General features: G+C 39.3%; 1 protein-coding gene across 3 annotated transcripts in view; it reads right to left on the bottom strand.

The window, feature by feature from the left end:
- Positions 1-3,568: 3,568 nt before the first annotated feature.
- D2hgdh (D-2-hydroxyglutaric acid dehydrogenase) overlaps positions 3,569-17,328 on the bottom strand; it is a 30,199-nt gene continuing 16,439 nt past the window's right edge. For all 3 annotated transcript variants that reach the window (XM_067087170.1, XM_067087171.1, XM_067087172.1), the window contains exons 6-9: positions 16,790-17,018; positions 13,813-13,984; positions 8,649-8,799; positions 3,569-6,115 (exon numbers count right to left, since the gene is read on the bottom strand). In XM_067087170.1, the coding sequence (XP_066943271.1) occupies positions 5,906-6,115; positions 8,649-8,799; positions 13,813-13,984; positions 16,790-17,018 (762 nt within the window). In that variant the 3' untranslated portion in view covers positions 3,569-5,905. The remainder of the gene's footprint in view (positions 6,116-8,648; positions 8,800-13,812; positions 13,985-16,789; positions 17,019-17,328) is intronic.

Below are 17,328 nucleotides of genomic sequence, written 5' to 3'. Positions count from 1 at the left end.
CAGTACTTTGTGCAGATTTCATGCTTTTTTCTAAATCATTCAGTAAAACTGTGTTTTCCATTTTAGTGTGAATGATAATTAGCTAACAAGTTATTAACAAACTGGCACTCAAGAGTATTTCTAATTCACTTTAATCACTTGTTTGGTTGTTGTTTACTGTACCAGTACAGCGAAGAGCAAGGATTGTAGGCAGTCCCTGGATAACAGCGGGGTTCTGTTCCCAGCCAAACGCCGCTAACTGAAAATTGCCGATAATACCCCCAGTAAACTGCTTAATGGTGCTGATAAACTGCTTACTGGTGCTGAAAATTTGGTTAAAGCGGTACTGCATGAAAATCTGGTTAACAACGTTGCTAGCCAAGCGCCATAACACTGAAACGGCGTTAACCGATGCCACAGGTAAGTGGCGACTGCCTGTACTATGCTTTGCTTGTTTTTTTTTTTTTTTTTTTTTGTAAATATCACAATTTTTAAAAGTAAATTGTATTTTTCCTAACTATGCAAACCCAAGGTCTTTCACATTAGGAATTACTTTCAGCGAAGCTAGAAATGGCCATTAAACTCTTGAACAAGGTGGTTAGGCTATAACTACCATCCGCTAGGTGGGAAGACCTGCCTGCCTGGATGTAAACATTCCAGTTTGCCTTTCGGCCCAGGTTTCAGATTGAGGGGTGGCATGAGGCGGGCATAAATGTAATGTAAAGGGCCTCAGGTTGTAAAGTTAGGAAAAATACAATTTACTTTTAAAAACTGTCACTTGTTCCTACACGATATACAAACCATCGGTCCTTTACATTAGGAAGACTCACTGGTCAGAGGGAGGAATCTGAGTGAGTCTCTTTGAACTGACTGTAGTTTGCCACATCTGGGCTGCTCCTCCTGGTTGAAAGAGCAAGGAGTATCCTCCTCTGACATATTGATCAGAGTATAGGAACTGTGAAATCAAATGCCAAACCTCTGGACCTTTTTGAATGAGGAAGAATCGTTACTCGTACAAAAGAAAAGGGCTGGGAAGAATCTTATGAGTCAGAGGCAGTAAGGCAAAGGCCCAAAAAAAAGGGTTTGTCTTATTGCTAGAGTCTCCCCTTCCCCTTGCTAGAGGAAGGAGCAGGATTGTTTCTATAATTCTAAAGAGAAAAATAGAAAGACACCAGTTCCAGCAAGTGTTGGTTCGAGTCCTATTCTCAGCCTGAATGAAGAGACGTAGGAGGATGCAGTAGGAGGAGGAGAGGCCAGTCACTCTCGTAATCCCTCTCACTTCCAGAACCACACACCTTAGGCGAGATGCTACCTATCCTCTTAAAGGAGCCAGGTAAGAAAACACAACTTGTTGAGCAGCCACCACAGAACCAAGGAAAAAAGGTTTCAAGGGCTTGTGGGCAAAGACCCGAAGGTAGAAAGACATAACGTGATGCGATGAGACCACATCTTTGCTTCCAGGCCTACAGATTCTTCTAAAATGGGAGGGATGGACCAAGCTATTGACTTCGTGAGCTCTCGGGCAGAGTGTACAGGTGTTGAAGTCACCAGCTGCAGAGTACATCCCTCTGATCGCCTCACGAAGCCAGAAGAAAGACGTGTCCATAGACACTTCTTCCTTGGGAAAGTTAGTGCTCGTGAAAAGTCAGCGATATCCAGGTTAGGGATGTCGAGCCTTTTTGGAAAGTACTGCAGCACCGTAACAGGACAAAGTAGCGATTGATCTGGATCATCCAAGGAGGAGGGGATCACGAAGGACTTGAACCTGGCAATAGATGCCAATGGATTCAGAGTTTGCTACGACGTCCAAGATGGAGTCAAGGCATTGATCTCATCCCTTTGCAGGCTCACATCAAAGAAGGTCCATGAAGATCGTCTATCCTCTGATCTGAGTGGGCACAGCTGAATTGAGCGAGCCAAGCCGATCACATAAACACAATCTGGGACTGGGCAGTGAGCAGGGCAAGCTGAGCCGAGCCGATCACGCAAACGCAATCAGGCTGGGTGGGGCAAGCACGCCAAGCCAAGATGAGCGAGCCAAGCTGAGCCAAGCCAATCGCGCAAATGTGATCGGGGGCTGGGCAGGGCAGTACTCGCCTGCCAAGAACTATCGCTGCCCTCCCAATATGCTCTGATCTCCTTCGAGGCCAAAGCTCCTTGAGAAGAGGGCTCAAAGGGGGGACTCTGTGTCTGCTATCCTGAGTGCTCGGACCCTAAGGCCTAAGACATGAGGATGGGACCTGACCGAGCATTCAAAGCAGGGCTGGCAGGCAGTGTCAAAACACCTGACTGGCTCAGCACCTTCTCTCATCATGTGCCTAAACCAGACCAAAGAGCGAACCCCCTAGTACTGGTATGGGAAGCGCCCGAGATTCCACAGAATCCCAGGCACTCGACGACTCGCCAGCCAAGCGCTCGCGATTCCAAGGAATCCGAGAACCTGGTGAGACTCCTGAATCTCATAAGAACATTCATCGGGAGTGGTCTCCTCTCTGCTTCCTAAGAAACCAAGAAGGGACAGGCACAGAACCAGTCTTAAACGTAGACTTCTAAGAACTGGAATTGAGAGCGCAGCCTCGAGAGGTCGTGCACTCGAGGCCCCCAAAGCACAAGACCCCAGAGGAGGATGTGAATTGGCTCCTGTCCCAAGGGCAGGAAGAGCCAACGAGAGAACCACTGCCTCCCTGGAGAGAGGCAGTCCCTTAGAAGCCCTGCAGGACTTCTAAAGGAAACTTCCTCCTGACTTCTCCAGATGCTTGAACCCTTGGGATCGAGACACCAGGTTGGGAACCTGACCGAGCACTGGTGAGTGCTTGAGGTAGCACTGGCAAGAAGAGACAAGACACCTAAATGTCGGCTCTTTCTCTCGCCTAGCTCCTGGCACCAGTTCCGGATGCTCAAGATTCCTTAGAATCTTGAGCACTCGGAGCGACTCACAAATGAGCACCCGACACAGCACCAGTCTTAGAGGCTTAACCCCTAGAACTGGCAACAGGAGTGCAAACCGAAGTCTGCACACCTGTGGCTCCCAAAACACAAAACCCAGGGGCATGCAAATCAGTTTCTAAGCCTAAAGGTCTGAAAGAGCCGAGAGATCCCGCTGCCTCCTCGGAAGGGGGCAGACCCTTGACGCCCCGCAGCAGTACTTCTTTGGGGGGAAGCAGCAGCCTTCCTCTTCTTTGGCCAAAGGGGGCCTATCCGGTTTCCTGGGACCTCCTCGAGCCTCAGAAGAAAAAAGGAAGAGGCAGCAGATAACAAAGTCAAATATAAAGCTGAAGGAGACGACGCCTACCTCCCACAGGGCTTCTTTCTTAATCTCCTCTCTGACATCTTCTACAGGATGGTGGTCAGATCAACCACCTTGCTACCAAGTTTCAACTGGTTTCCAGATACTGCTAGATAATAGGCTGTAGTTTGCAAACCTACGAAGAATTATATTTGATGGCTTGGGAAACTGGAATCCAGGTTGAATTTGACAAGGAACTAGATTACAGGTGGGCAGATTAGTGAATGTCTGCCTGCACATGAAAAAAACTGGCTAGTAAAACAGAAAGGTAAGCTGAAAAGAACATGACTTCCTAAACAATACTACTTGAAAAATAGACTTTATTACATTTTCATTTACAAAATTAAAATGAAAATTAACACATCTGCAATGTAGTCAATTATACAACACAAATCAAACTTAGAACAGCCCGAGGTATAAACAATGAACAAAACATTCATAACCTTTATACATAAAAGTTAAATTAGACTACATATTTGAAGATGTGTTTTAAACTATCCTTTTGTACAGGTTCTCATATATATGAAACAAAATTGGCCAAAAAGAAATTAACATTCATATGGCTGTAAATAAAAACACTAAGAAAATATAAGACACTACCAGGGTGGTATAAAATGAATGTCAGCTACAGAAGAAATATCAGTACAGTAGCGCACCGAGATATATCGGTGCGAAATGGAAATATCAATTTGAGGGTTTTTGCCTTCGGATCGAGTCCCGAACTGTTTTTTCAAATCAGGCACCAAAAGGAATGCTGGGAGTCTGAGTGAGGGAGAAAGCGCATCACCCACACATGAATACATGTTTATGCTTACAGTACACTATAATTTCACTTTACAATACTGTACTATATACTGTCCTGCAGTTTATATTAACCTGTTAAGTGTCCTTTGTGAGAGACATCGCCGCTCCCTTATCGTCACATTTTCTAGCTTGCAGAGTGGTCATTTGGTCTGTTAATTTTTATGCTTTTTTATGTGTTCTTTTTTACAATGATACTGATTTTTGTATAAAGACATTAGGATACTAAATAATGTAGAATAAGAAAAGATAAAAGAATTTATTTTTCTATTTTTATATCCTAAAGATTATAAGCATGAAACATAAAGGGAAAAAATTATTCTTTTGAATGCCTTTCCCTGAAACATAGAGCCAGTAGATTAATGAAGTGCTTCATTTCATTTTCGTTTGTGTCATACTATTTTAGGGCACTTGATATTGTGGGCAAACTCTATATGTTCATCTAGAAACTGGATGGAAAATCTGTTCGTTACAGCTACAACGTTCTCCATGACTTTGTCAACAAAAAAAAAAACTTCTAAAAAAAAACTCCGCAGGGTTTCCCTTATCCTGAACACTAAGTTTCACACCTTTGGGTGAACGAAAAGTAAAGGGAACACCACTGGGTTTCCCTTATCCTGAACAAAAAGTTCATGGAATTTGTAGCAGAGAGAGGGAGAGAGAGAGAGTCATTTTTGTGCTGATTATGGAAAAGGTGCCATTATTTCCTTTCATCGTGGTCATCATCATTCTCTGCAACGAGTAGTGATATCCCTTCAGGCAACAGATTTTTATTTCGCTTTAGATCGCTCATAATGGGGGGAAAAATGGGATTAAACAAAAAGAAAAATGTTGTTTACCAATGAATGCCAGAAGCATAGCAGGAGGTGAAGGTCATTGTCCTCTTGTCAGACTCTTTCCCCTACAAAAAAAGTTGCCATTTACTGCTAATTTAGCTCATAGTGTTACCAACTGACATTCCTACAATTTATATAAGAGGGAAGAGCATTTCACCTCTGAATTCAGTGGTGCAATATCCTTGAAAGAGGTAGGATGTGTTACTCCGTTGAAGGCATTGTGATATGGGATGCAGCCAACTGAGATATGCCATCGGTGACGCTTAACAGGTTAATAATAAGGCTTTTATTTTACTTTACCGGTACTGTTTGTTTATATAAATATACTTTCTAGCAAAAAAGAAAATGGAACGACTTCAATACTATGAGAAAAAAATGCCTCAATCAATTAGTTGTCACACTTCTGTAAGACATTTATTTAATTTGTATTAAAGATTTATTTAATTTGAGTTAAACACTTACAGATATTTTGCTGTGTTTACACTAATATTAATATTTTAAAATTAGTAAATCATTGTTATAAGCACTTTAGGGGTGTATATACTTAAGGGTAACAGTTTTAGGAGGGTAATCTATGAAGACTTTGGGTGTTTTGGGATGATGTTTTGGGTTGTATTTTCTTTGAACTGATATTATTAAGGTATATTTTTGTTTAAACAACTAAATTAGGCTGTGTACTCTTAAAATAAGCAGTTATAAGCATTTTACAGTAGTTTAAGGGGTACAGGGTATAAATATACCTGTACTTTATGGCAAAAACATGCATTCATGTATATATACAATGACATATCAGTTTCTTTTATAGCAGGGTAGGCTCGGATGCTTTAATCCATTATCTCAGTGAGCTACTGTACTGTGAAAATCAGAGGCAATGTCTTACAAACTTTCAATACAAAAACTTCACATTAATATTTTGCAATATGTTAATATGTTAATTATAACAGGTGATCTGACAGTTAATAAAAAAATTCCAAATGCATTTATATTGGCCAAAATTATTTCATTAGGTTTCTGGTAGCACCTTATAAGGGTTGAGGATCCCTTTAGGATCCATAAGCATTTTCATTTGTTTCATTAGCTTTACTGCATTTGAAGACTTTGAGAAATGTATGAAGTTTCTTTTCTTGAAACCTAGTCCATGTTCAGCACTAATGCTTCCATTGACTTCAGCTGTCCACTCATACACTTTAGGTTCAATGAGGTCCAGAATATCCTGTAAAATAAAACTTGAAAGCTCAGTTCTCTCACCTACAGATATAAATAACAAAGATATAAAACATTTATCATACAAAACCATCAGTCATATTGAGCCCAAACTATGGTTTTCATGTTCCCAGAATCTTTCAGAAAAAACTAAGAGAGCTGAGTGACTGCATACATGTGTACCTGTGAATCATTAGTTGAACGGAGCTATCTAGCTCATTCTATTATATAAATTAGATGTGTTATAGCCTAAACAAACGGGAAGCAGGTACTAGAATATATGATTAATGGGTTTGTATGTAAGATGTTTCATGTCAAAACTTGATGTGTTCTTAGAAGAGTCCCATCTACTGCAAAGGCCTCCTGGATTCAGTGGAGAACTGGGAAGAGAGTAGGTCAGAAGTACTGTGATAGTCATACACCCAGAAAGTAAGACAGGTGGTTGTAATCATTTATTTGATAATAAAGGTCCAGAGACTACTTATGCTTTTAATTAAGACATAGTTGTCCAGATCCCAGAAGAGTACATCTCTAGAGAAAGGAAGATGTAATATCTCAAAGAACAAAGTGCTGTAACCTCCATGCTTTTCAAAGTATGGGCGTGAGGATGACCCTGATTGCAGGTGTCATCCTTTACCTAGGGAGCCTTGTCCCTTGAAACATCAGTTAGAAGGATACCATGATCTAGAAGCTCGACTCTTTGGGCAAGGCGTCAACAACAAAAGTTCCAAACCCTTGCATGGTCTCCCGAGGCAGTGACATATGATTCTCACAGGTAGAGGAAGGAGTCAGGATCATGACTGAACGGCAAGACTAGAAATGTCCATGGGGCAGTTATATGATCTTCAACATAGTCAGCTGTACAGTGGTAATAATATCAGAAATGGAGGCTCTGGGGCACATCTGTAGTTGATTTCTTTCTGGAAAACCATGATTCTCATTGCACTATTCATCAGTGCAACCATGATTCTCAGTGCTCCAGGCTTATCACTCCTGGCCAAGAATGACTCATTCAGGAGGAAATCTCCTACTCTTCTGCAGAAACTTGGTATTAAACATACAGTAAAGCTTTATGTCCAGTCCAGTCATTCTTATCAATAATTCCGATATTGGGAATTATATCCTTCCATGTTATTTTAATGTTATGGTTGTTCTTGGCATGATTATAGATGGCACCTTCCTGAACATGGCAGGAGATCCTCTTAGAGAATTTCATTGTGGTCGTACCGATGTAAGAGCCAAAGCATTCTCGGACTGGGAATTTGTACTGGTAGACCAAGTTGGCACTCTTCAGGGGATCCTGTGTTGAGTGGGCTGGGTTGCTCTTGTGGTAAATAACTAATTTCACATTTTTTCCCAGGTCCGTAGGGCAGACGTTTCCTTCTATGATGTTGCAAAGGGCGTGCTCGTCCTCTTTGTACTTCTTGTGAAACACTCCCTTGTAAAAGAGAGTGATGTCTTAAAGGGTGTTGGGGTCACGTTCTAATTTGGTGTGTGTCCTTCCAAGATGAGCAGTGAGAGAGCTCTTCTGATGAAGGCGCTGATTGCAGTGCATTTGTTTCTCTCTGGACACTCACTCTTCCCATTCAGGCACATACCCAGGTTCGTGGGTTTTGTATATACTTGCGTTACAAAGCGCTCCTCCTGTTGCCCAACAAGGACGTCAAGGAAGGGGAGGTGATGGTTACAGCAATATTCTGTGGTTAGCAATATTCTGTGGTGAAGTTGAGGCGACTGTGGTCGTGGAAAGCTTGTCGTAGACGTTCTACTTCTTCCTCCGTGGTGAAGATAACGAAGATGTCGTCAATGTATCGGATATACATCAACGGTTTATGGATGGCAGTGGATACCCAATGCTCCACAGTATCCATGTAGAAATTCGCGAAAAGTACTCCAAGGGGAGAACCCATCTTTACACCATCTTTTTGTATGTACATATGGCCTCTGTGGGTGAAGAAAGGGGCCTTTTTGGTACAGATTTTGAGGAGTGTCCCGAGAGCATGCTCGGGGATGTTCAATGGGGGGTGGAATCATCTCTACACATGGTCCAGTATTTATTGTGGATTGTTTCAGCCATGGGGACTTTCTTGAAGAGGGAATCCACATCTATTGAGGCAATAACTCTCTCTCTCTTTGTCTCTCTCTCTCGCTCTCTCTCTCTAAGTGACAGTTTTTCCAAGGAAATTTTATTAAAATTGGAGATTTTATGACATACGGAACAAACTTTTCATTAATTCTGAATTTTAATGTACCGTAAATAAATTCTGGTAACTGCCTTCCCTGGAACAAGGCCATGGCACTAAGTTTTTGATCTTACTGTCTTCCTAGTTCCCCCTATTTTGTTAATTAGTCAAAATTCCTACATTCATTATGTATAGTTTTCATTTTCATACCATACACTCATTACTTTTGTCTCAAAAATAGGTATTTAATTATAACATAATAAAAAATTTATGTAGACTGATATTTTCTATCCAATTCTACTTGTATAAACAAATATGTTGACATGCATCACAGAATACTGTAGGTAAATGTGCACTTACCTTTTGAAATTCCTTACTAACAATGTTCAGGTGAAGATTTCCATCACCAATATGACCATAGCCACAACAACGTATAACACTGTCTCCAAGTCTATCTTTCATGTCTTCCACAATCCTGTAGAAATCTTTGTATGGCAGTGATATATCATACCTGCAATAAAATATTAATGAATGCAGAAGCATAACAGAAAGTATTGTATATAAAGACACATCCAGACATAACTGGGTTAGGTTCCTGACCATCAGGTGTAAGCTACACTTTATGCATTACGTACCAATCACATTTCTAAGAGCGCATTTATCAATACAGTTATTTTAAGCAAATATTTTTCATCACATTTTCATTACTTATATACATAAAGCTAACATTATGGCCTTTGAATGTCCCCAAATCTAGTCTTTTGTCTTATAAACAGAGGGAGATCAGTGGTAGTAAGATGCTTTAGCCACCCAGATATTCAAGCTGCCATTTACTTCATTGCAGGATTTGATGAAGCAACCACTGAAACAGTTTTGCTCCAGCTTTTCCACGGCTCCCTCACCCTCTGTAGGCCATGCCTCAAGAAATTCCATTCCTGGGAAGCCATCTCCTCAAGATGGCCTGACTCCAATTACAGTCCAAGCAGATCCATAGCCTGCCACTGTGTGGAATTCTAAGAGATTGACATGCCTTGATTGTGGCTACTTCTGAGATGGGATCTTCTAGCAAGAAAAGTACCATCAGTGATACTAGAGGATGTTAGGACCATGACCAACCTGAGTAGTGACAACCCAAGCCTTCCTAATTCTTCTTCCTGCTCCATTTGGGATCATGACCACAGTCAGGACTACACCAATGTGTGGATAGTGACTGTGACTGCAGCCAAGGAGAAAGACCATTTAACTATTATGTTGTTTAGTAGTAACAGTAAGCCAGGGCATGGCAGTGACCTGTCTATTGATTGCCCTTCCATGTAGGCCAAACATAAGAACTTACCCAAGGGTAACAATGATCATGACCCTTTGGATGCTCGCCTTAAAACGTCAGCACAGTACAACAAATGTGGCAGGTGATGTCTGCTTGTTTGCAGGACAAGTGGTGTTAAAATATTAAGATACCTACTACTATTTGTTATTGATCCAGAGTAGATTAATGCTTCTTCCCATACATGAACCATAGATCTGCCACTTTTACTGATAAATTCTAGCGGTAGCCTTCCTTCTTGGGTTTTCAAAGACCTTGACTACTCTGATAAAAATGAATAAAAGTAAATGTGGCATCGCTTAATAGCCTTCAAGCATGAAGGTTCAGAATATTCATAAGAACTTCTAAGATGAGGTTGCTGCAGCAACTCCATCCACACTGGAAGGACCCTATGTTCTTTATCGCCAAATTAACAATTGGGAACCACTCTTCTTTGGGTCAAAGTGGTTCCACTAACATCATCACTCCATTGAAGGGCTGACATAGTTTGTCTAAAATTGGAAGCATTATTCCTAAGGAAGGAAATGCATAAAGTCACAGGTTGTTTCATGAAACCATTACAGGACTAATTCCCCTGGCTCTGGACCTGGAAGGGCTGTGCAAGGGTTTGTAAATGTGTTGGAACAAATGACAAATTTGTAAAGTACAGTAATCTGTATTTTTGATAATGTAGTCGCTTGTTTCGTCCTCAAGGAATTACCCCTCCATGGTCTGCCAGAGCTCCATGGTGACTAGACTAATATCAAAAGCATATCTTTTAGCTTGGTCATGTAACCGGGTATTGTTTCATAATGATAAACACTATAACACGTGATGGAGTATAATGGAATCAAAGATAAGAGGGCATTTTCCCTTATCTTCAGCGAAGCTGAACCCAGTTTTCCAACATCAAATCCTGCAAGAAGGAGAAGTGACTATTGCACATGTGCATCCACCATCTTGTTTATGACCAGGCCAGTAAAAGACCATGTAAAGCCAATGCTCCATACTAAAAGCTCCTCGATTCTCTGTTTTTTCATTGGGAACATCCAAACTGTTAGTTTAAACTGTGGAACAGGTGTTTAATTTGTGTATAAAAGCTGGAAACTAGCCTTTGTTATGTGAGCACATGGTCGGTGCTTTCTCACAATCTCTGTTTGATATCTGTCAAAAGCACAAATTGTTTTGAAGAATTTGTCATTCTATTTAGAAGTTTTAACTAAAGAAATGTTCCACAATTTATTATCAATTTAGATAATCCTTTCAGAAAACAATGTCTACAACAGCCTACGCAGTAGCCTACATGAGATGGTAGCCTAACAGATTCAGTGAGAACAATTTAGACTATAGTAGATGTTGTCTGGAGCCTATAACCTAGGATTACATACCCTAAAGGTGATTTAATGATTTAAATAACCTGGATTAGGTAGTAACCTAAATTAAGGTAAGAAAGAACCTTTTAAGACACATCCTTTTATGGGCCTAGGCAGCAGCCTAGTTCACACCAAGGACCCTAGGATTAGATAAACAGGCTACAGACGTCTTCCCTTTGTATAGCCTGTATACTTAAGCATGATCTAAATAATCCAGGACTAGGCAGTACCTTATATTCAGTTAAGTGATAACCTTTTAGTAAACATTCCATTATTGGACTACATTGTTAGCCTAGACAATGTAACCTAGGACTAGATGAAAATAGTAACCTCTGCCGGATGAGATGGTAGCCTAGCTTTAAGGTTACATACTAATATAATTGTGTTTTATGTAATCCATACCCTTAAGTGTGAATTAAATAATCCAGATTACAGTAGGTGGTATCCTAGATTAGAGTATGTGATAGTCTAGCTATAAGGTTACACATTAGTGGGTTACTGTTTTATACATAGACCAAATAGCCTAGGATTGGATATAACAACAACCTTATAGTTAGTAGCCTAACTATGAGGTTACATATTAGTAAGTTTCTGGTTTTATATAGCCTATACATTTAAGAGTGATCTATAATAATCTGAATTAGGTAATACCCTATACTAAGCTAAGAAAGAACAAATAAGCCTAGGATTATATATAAACAGTATTCTAGGCTCAATAAAAATATCCTAGTTTCTTACGACTCGGTAGCCTATCTGTAAGGCTACATACTAGTAGGGTCTTATGTAGCATATATCCTTAAAAGTGATATAAACCTTGAACAGGCAGTAGCCTAACCAGATTAAGTAGGAACCCCTTTTTAGCCGAGTATCGGACAAAATAAAACAAAACAAAATTTTAACAGGGTTATTTTCTGTATAGTTTATATCCATAAGTTTTAAATAAGCCTAGAATAGGCAGTGACTTAGGACAGGTTAAGTGAGAATCCTCTAAGAAATCCTCTATGCTTAGCTTAACACAGATTATCCCAGAAGCATTAACCTAAGCCAAATAAAACAGTAGCTTGGGATAGTTAAACAAATTAGTCCACAGAAGATTAGTCTGAATGGCGTGACAATTTAGAATTAAAATTTCACATAGCCATTGCAAAAGGAGTAATAGTTTAAATAATACAGCCATATACAGGTGTCAAAACTAACCTAAACCTCAAAGGGTTTAAGTTAACATAGATATTTAATAAAATACATTACAACTACACACTTGTAATCAAGTTAACCTGTAATATGGAATATACTAATGATATAGGGATCTACAGAGGTGTCCCTTATTAAAAAACAATTTATACTAATTCTAATAACAACTTGGTTTTTTCACTACAGGACCACCATTATGCAGGACCCTCAGCTCAAGTGTTCTGTAGCAAATTGCTCGGTTCACTTTTTGCCAGTTGGTACAGCCCATACCACCTGTCATGAGCATAGTCCTTGTAAAAAGCAAGAAAATTTGCTTGGTCGCCAGATATGTGCAAAATTTGTAGTATGCTCCTGGCAGCAAGTTTTGAGGACAAAACAGCTCGTTTTAAGCTGTCTCGATGGGTCAGATATTTAACCCTTTCTCAGAAGATCTATGTTTGGGCCAAAACCCAGTACTGTAACAGTCCCCAATACCTCCCAGGTTAACCCTGCGGGGGAAGTAGAGGAATCGTCACTTGGAGGTGATTTTCTTACAAAAGAATATAAAGTTGATATTGCTATCGAAATGACCTTGCTGAACCCAGAAGGATCAGGGACACAACTTTCAGCTAACCATGGAAGAAAGTCTCATGGGAGTAAAAACTCATGGTTAGTGTTCCAAGAGACTTAAGAGAACATCTATCTTTAACACAAAGAGAGAAAGATATATAGTATTCCTGGTCCTGTCCTGACATCCAGTTACCAAGGAATTGAGAGTAGCAGGCAGAAATGGCGATCCTAGCGTCTTTATAGCAGTCTTCGTTGCTGTTACATTGAACCTTAATGTTATCTCCTTGATCTTTGTATCACGTCTTTGTGGTACACAGGGAGTAGTCAGCATGAAGATATTTAAAATGGAAGCATGACCCTAAAGAGGCCTTTAGCCTTTTGGTCTTTGTTACGTTCTCCTGGTTTTTCGAGGCATCTTCCAGAAAATTTATTTTGGTGCCTAGGACCCACTCTTACCAGTTAGCTACTACAGCACTACCACTTTCCTAAGTAACCTTTCATTAAAGTCCACTACTAAAGGAGTAAGAATTCAATGTCAAATAACTGGATTGCTTATAAGGTAAGAATGCATTCTAATAACCAGACCCATAAATCTGCCGACTGCATGTATAACCCAACATTGTACAATCAAATAACTGTAACATTAAGTTGGGTTAGCTGTACAGTGGACCCCTGCCTCACCTATTCACCAATTCTCTGTGGAACATATATACACATTATTCACAGAAAATTCGCCTATTCGCGGTATTTTTCATAGAGAAATAGTCACAAACTACTGTATTTTCATATCATATTTGTGACTAAATGCGCTTTTTGTGATAAAATTATTAAAATATTCAGGTATAAGCATTCTTAGAGGGTTTTTTGGTGTTTTGAACTATCAAAATAGGCAGTTAAAAGTATTTTTAGAGGGGTTTTAAGTTATCGCGGGGGGGTAGTGGTTTGCATCCCCTGTGAATACCAGGGGTCGGCTGTACTCTTAATCGTTAAATGTCAACAATCAACATTTATATAACATCAAATTAAATTTCTATAGAGATTTTGGTTCTTCATCTCTAGATATTTTAGAAAAAAAGAAAGATCACAAAGAACTTTTTTAATAACTGACTTGTATGTGTATCCTTCATGGATAACCGCCTCAGCAATTCGTTCTCGTAGGCCCCAGACGTACAAAATTCGAGATGGTTCACATGCGACAGTACCATCCGATACCTTTCCTGATCCTAATGAGTCTTCCAAAAACATGTTCAACTTTTCTTCATCATGATCACCATTTGATCCTGAAGAGAAAAAAGGAACATTAGAATTTCTGTACACAGTATAGTACTATACTCAATCAATTCCTAAAAAATGGATATGTATTTATAGTTTAATAATACACAACACTAACATGGGGAGTGTTCTCAAAACATGTTTAATTTTTAATGCATCCATATCCTCATTTGATCCAGAAAAAGAAATGGTTTACATGTTTCGTAACTAGGGAACACTTAAATTTATATTACAGCATTACAACAAAATCTGAAATTTATGCACTTTAGAATCTCTAGCTTTACAATGCCCAATTTATAAAAACTTCCTTCCAGTGGTACAGTACGTACTAAGGAAACCATTCAAAGTATAGTAATTAGGATAGAGCCTTCATAATAAGTATTAACAATTCAAATGTCGAGGAGATCCTCTACCTAATGCTTAGCAAGCTATTCATCCAAAGATGAAGTACAGTACAACTAAGAGAGTAGGGAGGTGGACACTATTAAAAATCATGTTCCATACTTAGGGAAACAATATATTGCTTTAAAATTATGAACATTTTAAACAATTTTATTCTCCATACATACAAGCAACTGCCTTACGTAGCCTTATACTTCAGTTTGAAGATATGACTGTATACAGTACTCTACTTACATTTCTCAACTTCTTGACCACCTTGGCATCCCGGGTCTCTTAGACAGGGGCAATGTTTCATCACCCAGTTACCTAGCCGTTACTCTTGTCTCCTGGCCTGTCATTTCTGGCCAAGAATAAGAACCCTTTGAAGAAGAAGTCCCCTATTCTTTTACAGGAACTGCTAGAATTCAAGATTAGGCATTATGTCCAATCCAAACACTTCAGGTTTACTTAGATGTTGTGGCTAGCGTCCCTGAAAGTTTTTCTTTTTTACATCCTATCACAATCAAGTCACTCTCTGTGCATGGGCTGAGAATTGTCCTAAGCTTCCCTAATTAGAAAGGTGGACCCCACTCCCTCCCTGGGTCGTGTAATGTCGAGGAGGAGTGGGTGTACCACTAGCTTTCTCTGAAGGCACTCCTTTCGAAAATGTCTGAGTTTACTAGGTGGTTATCAGAGATAGTATTCCTCGAATACTGCTGCTACGTCACGAAGGGAATTCAACTAGGCTGTGTGTTGGTGGGTAGCATGGTTAGTCCCAGCTCAAAAGGTACCTTAGCAGACAGTGAAATGGACTTCTTGATGCCATGGTAATTCTGAGATATGGCCAGAGAGAGGGTGCAATAATCCTGTATTAGGTAAGTAACTTTAGAACCACAAGTATAACACATACTACATACAGGTTCTTGTTTTTTCTGTTCTTCTTTGTTAAACCCTCATGGGAATCCTGAGTAATAGAAGGTTGGTAATAGCTTAGTGACTTTACAGTAGACCATTTTTTCATCTGGTCATTGGAATTTCTTAATTAGGAGCTTTAGCAGAATGAAAATGGCATGCATTTGCTATGCTCATAAATTACAATGCAACAATATGACAATAATGCATGAAATATAATTGCATACAGTATATAAACAATAGTTTTACTAAAATTATCATTCTCTCTCTCTCTCTCTCTCTCTCTCTCTCTCTCTCTCTCTCTCTCTCTCTCTCTCTCTCTCTCTCTCTGACACACACACACATGCATGTTTAAAGAAACAAAAGCAATAGAACCTCTAAGTTTTTGCTGGAAATAAAAGCCAGAAAAGTCTGAAGTGCCAAGAAACAATGAAGGGTGGAGGAGATCAGAATCTGACAGTGCACTTATAAGAGGTTTAAGCTCCAACGTAGTGAAGATGTAAGCATTTCTGGAGAGATACTTATGGAGCAGGCGAGAATTTTGCTAAGGAACTAACCTAACGAATGACAGTGATTATTTATAAGTTTTGTTCTACTTTTGATAACAGCACTACAGGTAGTCCTCACTTATCGGCAGCACTGGTTAACAGCATTCCGGTTTTACGGCGCTTGGCTAACAATGTCGTTAACCAGATTTTCGGCAATGGTAAGCGATTTTCGGTGTCGGTAAGCAGTTTATTGGCATCAGTAAGTAATTTATCAGCATTGGTAAGGGTTTATCAGCACTGATAAGAGGTTTATTGGCGCTTATGACACCGTAAACACCATGTATTACCATAATTATTGGCAATTGAATGGAACCCCCACTGTTTACCGGGGACTGCCATGTACGTGGAATGAGTTGGTAAGATTGTTTACATAGGGGTTTTTTTATGGGTGATTTCTAAAATTCAGAATTTTCTGTGGTCTGGCAGTGGCCTGGTCCCAAGGGTGCCAGACTTTTTAGGTCAGACTGTAATTCTAAATAGAAAAAAATCATTTTACATATCCTAAGATGTAAACTCATATAGTACTAATATTCCTTAGGTGCTGTTGACCAAAGGAAAACAAGTGCTGTCAGCAGACACTAGGGCAAACTAATTTGGTCAAAATACCAGGATGATGAAAAGATCATAATGTGAAAATTATATAAATATGTGAAAATAAATGAATACAACAATCCTTGACCAATTTTTTACAAGTTTGGGTAACAAAGTATGTACACATACAAACAAAGAATGAGCTGGGTTGAGATTGAGCTCAGACTTACTGAACCTTATGTCCTATCTTGGGTGAAGGTTCATCTGGGAGCATTTTGTGTCACAAGAAATGGCATTGTAAGTTATAGATTTGTGGTTAAATCTGCTGAAGGAATTATAGATCAACTTCAACACAGTTCTAACTTTACATGATGTATGCATTGTAAAAATATTAACAGCAATAAGCAAAGTACAATTAGCCATTAAATGCTAAATATTTACCTGATGTCTCAATTAACATATAAAAGGGATGAGGATCAATAGGAGGTTTCAACTTCAAATTAAGCTCTACACATTCCATGGAACTCCTATCAATAAATTCACATGAGCTTAGAATTTCACCAAGTTTTGCTTTGGCTTCCCTGAATGTATGAAGAACATCTTCAAAGGTCTGCAAACCCAGGAAGGCAAGATTTACTGCTTTTGGCCGAGGTGGGCAACATATGGCAATCTGTGAATTTGAAAATATAAAATTTAAACTAAGTTCTGTTTCAGAAATGAAAAACTCATATTTTACTTCTGCTATACTTCATCCAACAGTGTACTGTTAGCTGAGAATAGTCATCAGTATACACACTGTATTTTATTATTATTATTATTATTATTATTATTTTTATTATTATTATATTTCTACGTTTCTTGTTATTACTGGTATTTTCCTTTTTTATTATTACTGTACTGTGATGAATAACATTGTAGAGTTCTGCTATTTTCAGGTTTCATATTTAGCCTTCTGGAACTCACTTCGGTAACCATCCTAA

The sequence above is a fragment of the Macrobrachium rosenbergii genome, chromosome 43 (genome assembly GCF_040412425.1).
Source record: "Macrobrachium rosenbergii isolate ZJJX-2024 chromosome 43, ASM4041242v1, whole genome shotgun sequence".
NCBI classification, from domain to species: domain Eukaryota; kingdom Metazoa; phylum Arthropoda; class Malacostraca; order Decapoda; family Palaemonidae; genus Macrobrachium; species Macrobrachium rosenbergii.
The sequence above is the reverse complement of the archived record's forward strand: the minus strand, read 5'-3'. Positions and strand labels throughout refer to the sequence as shown.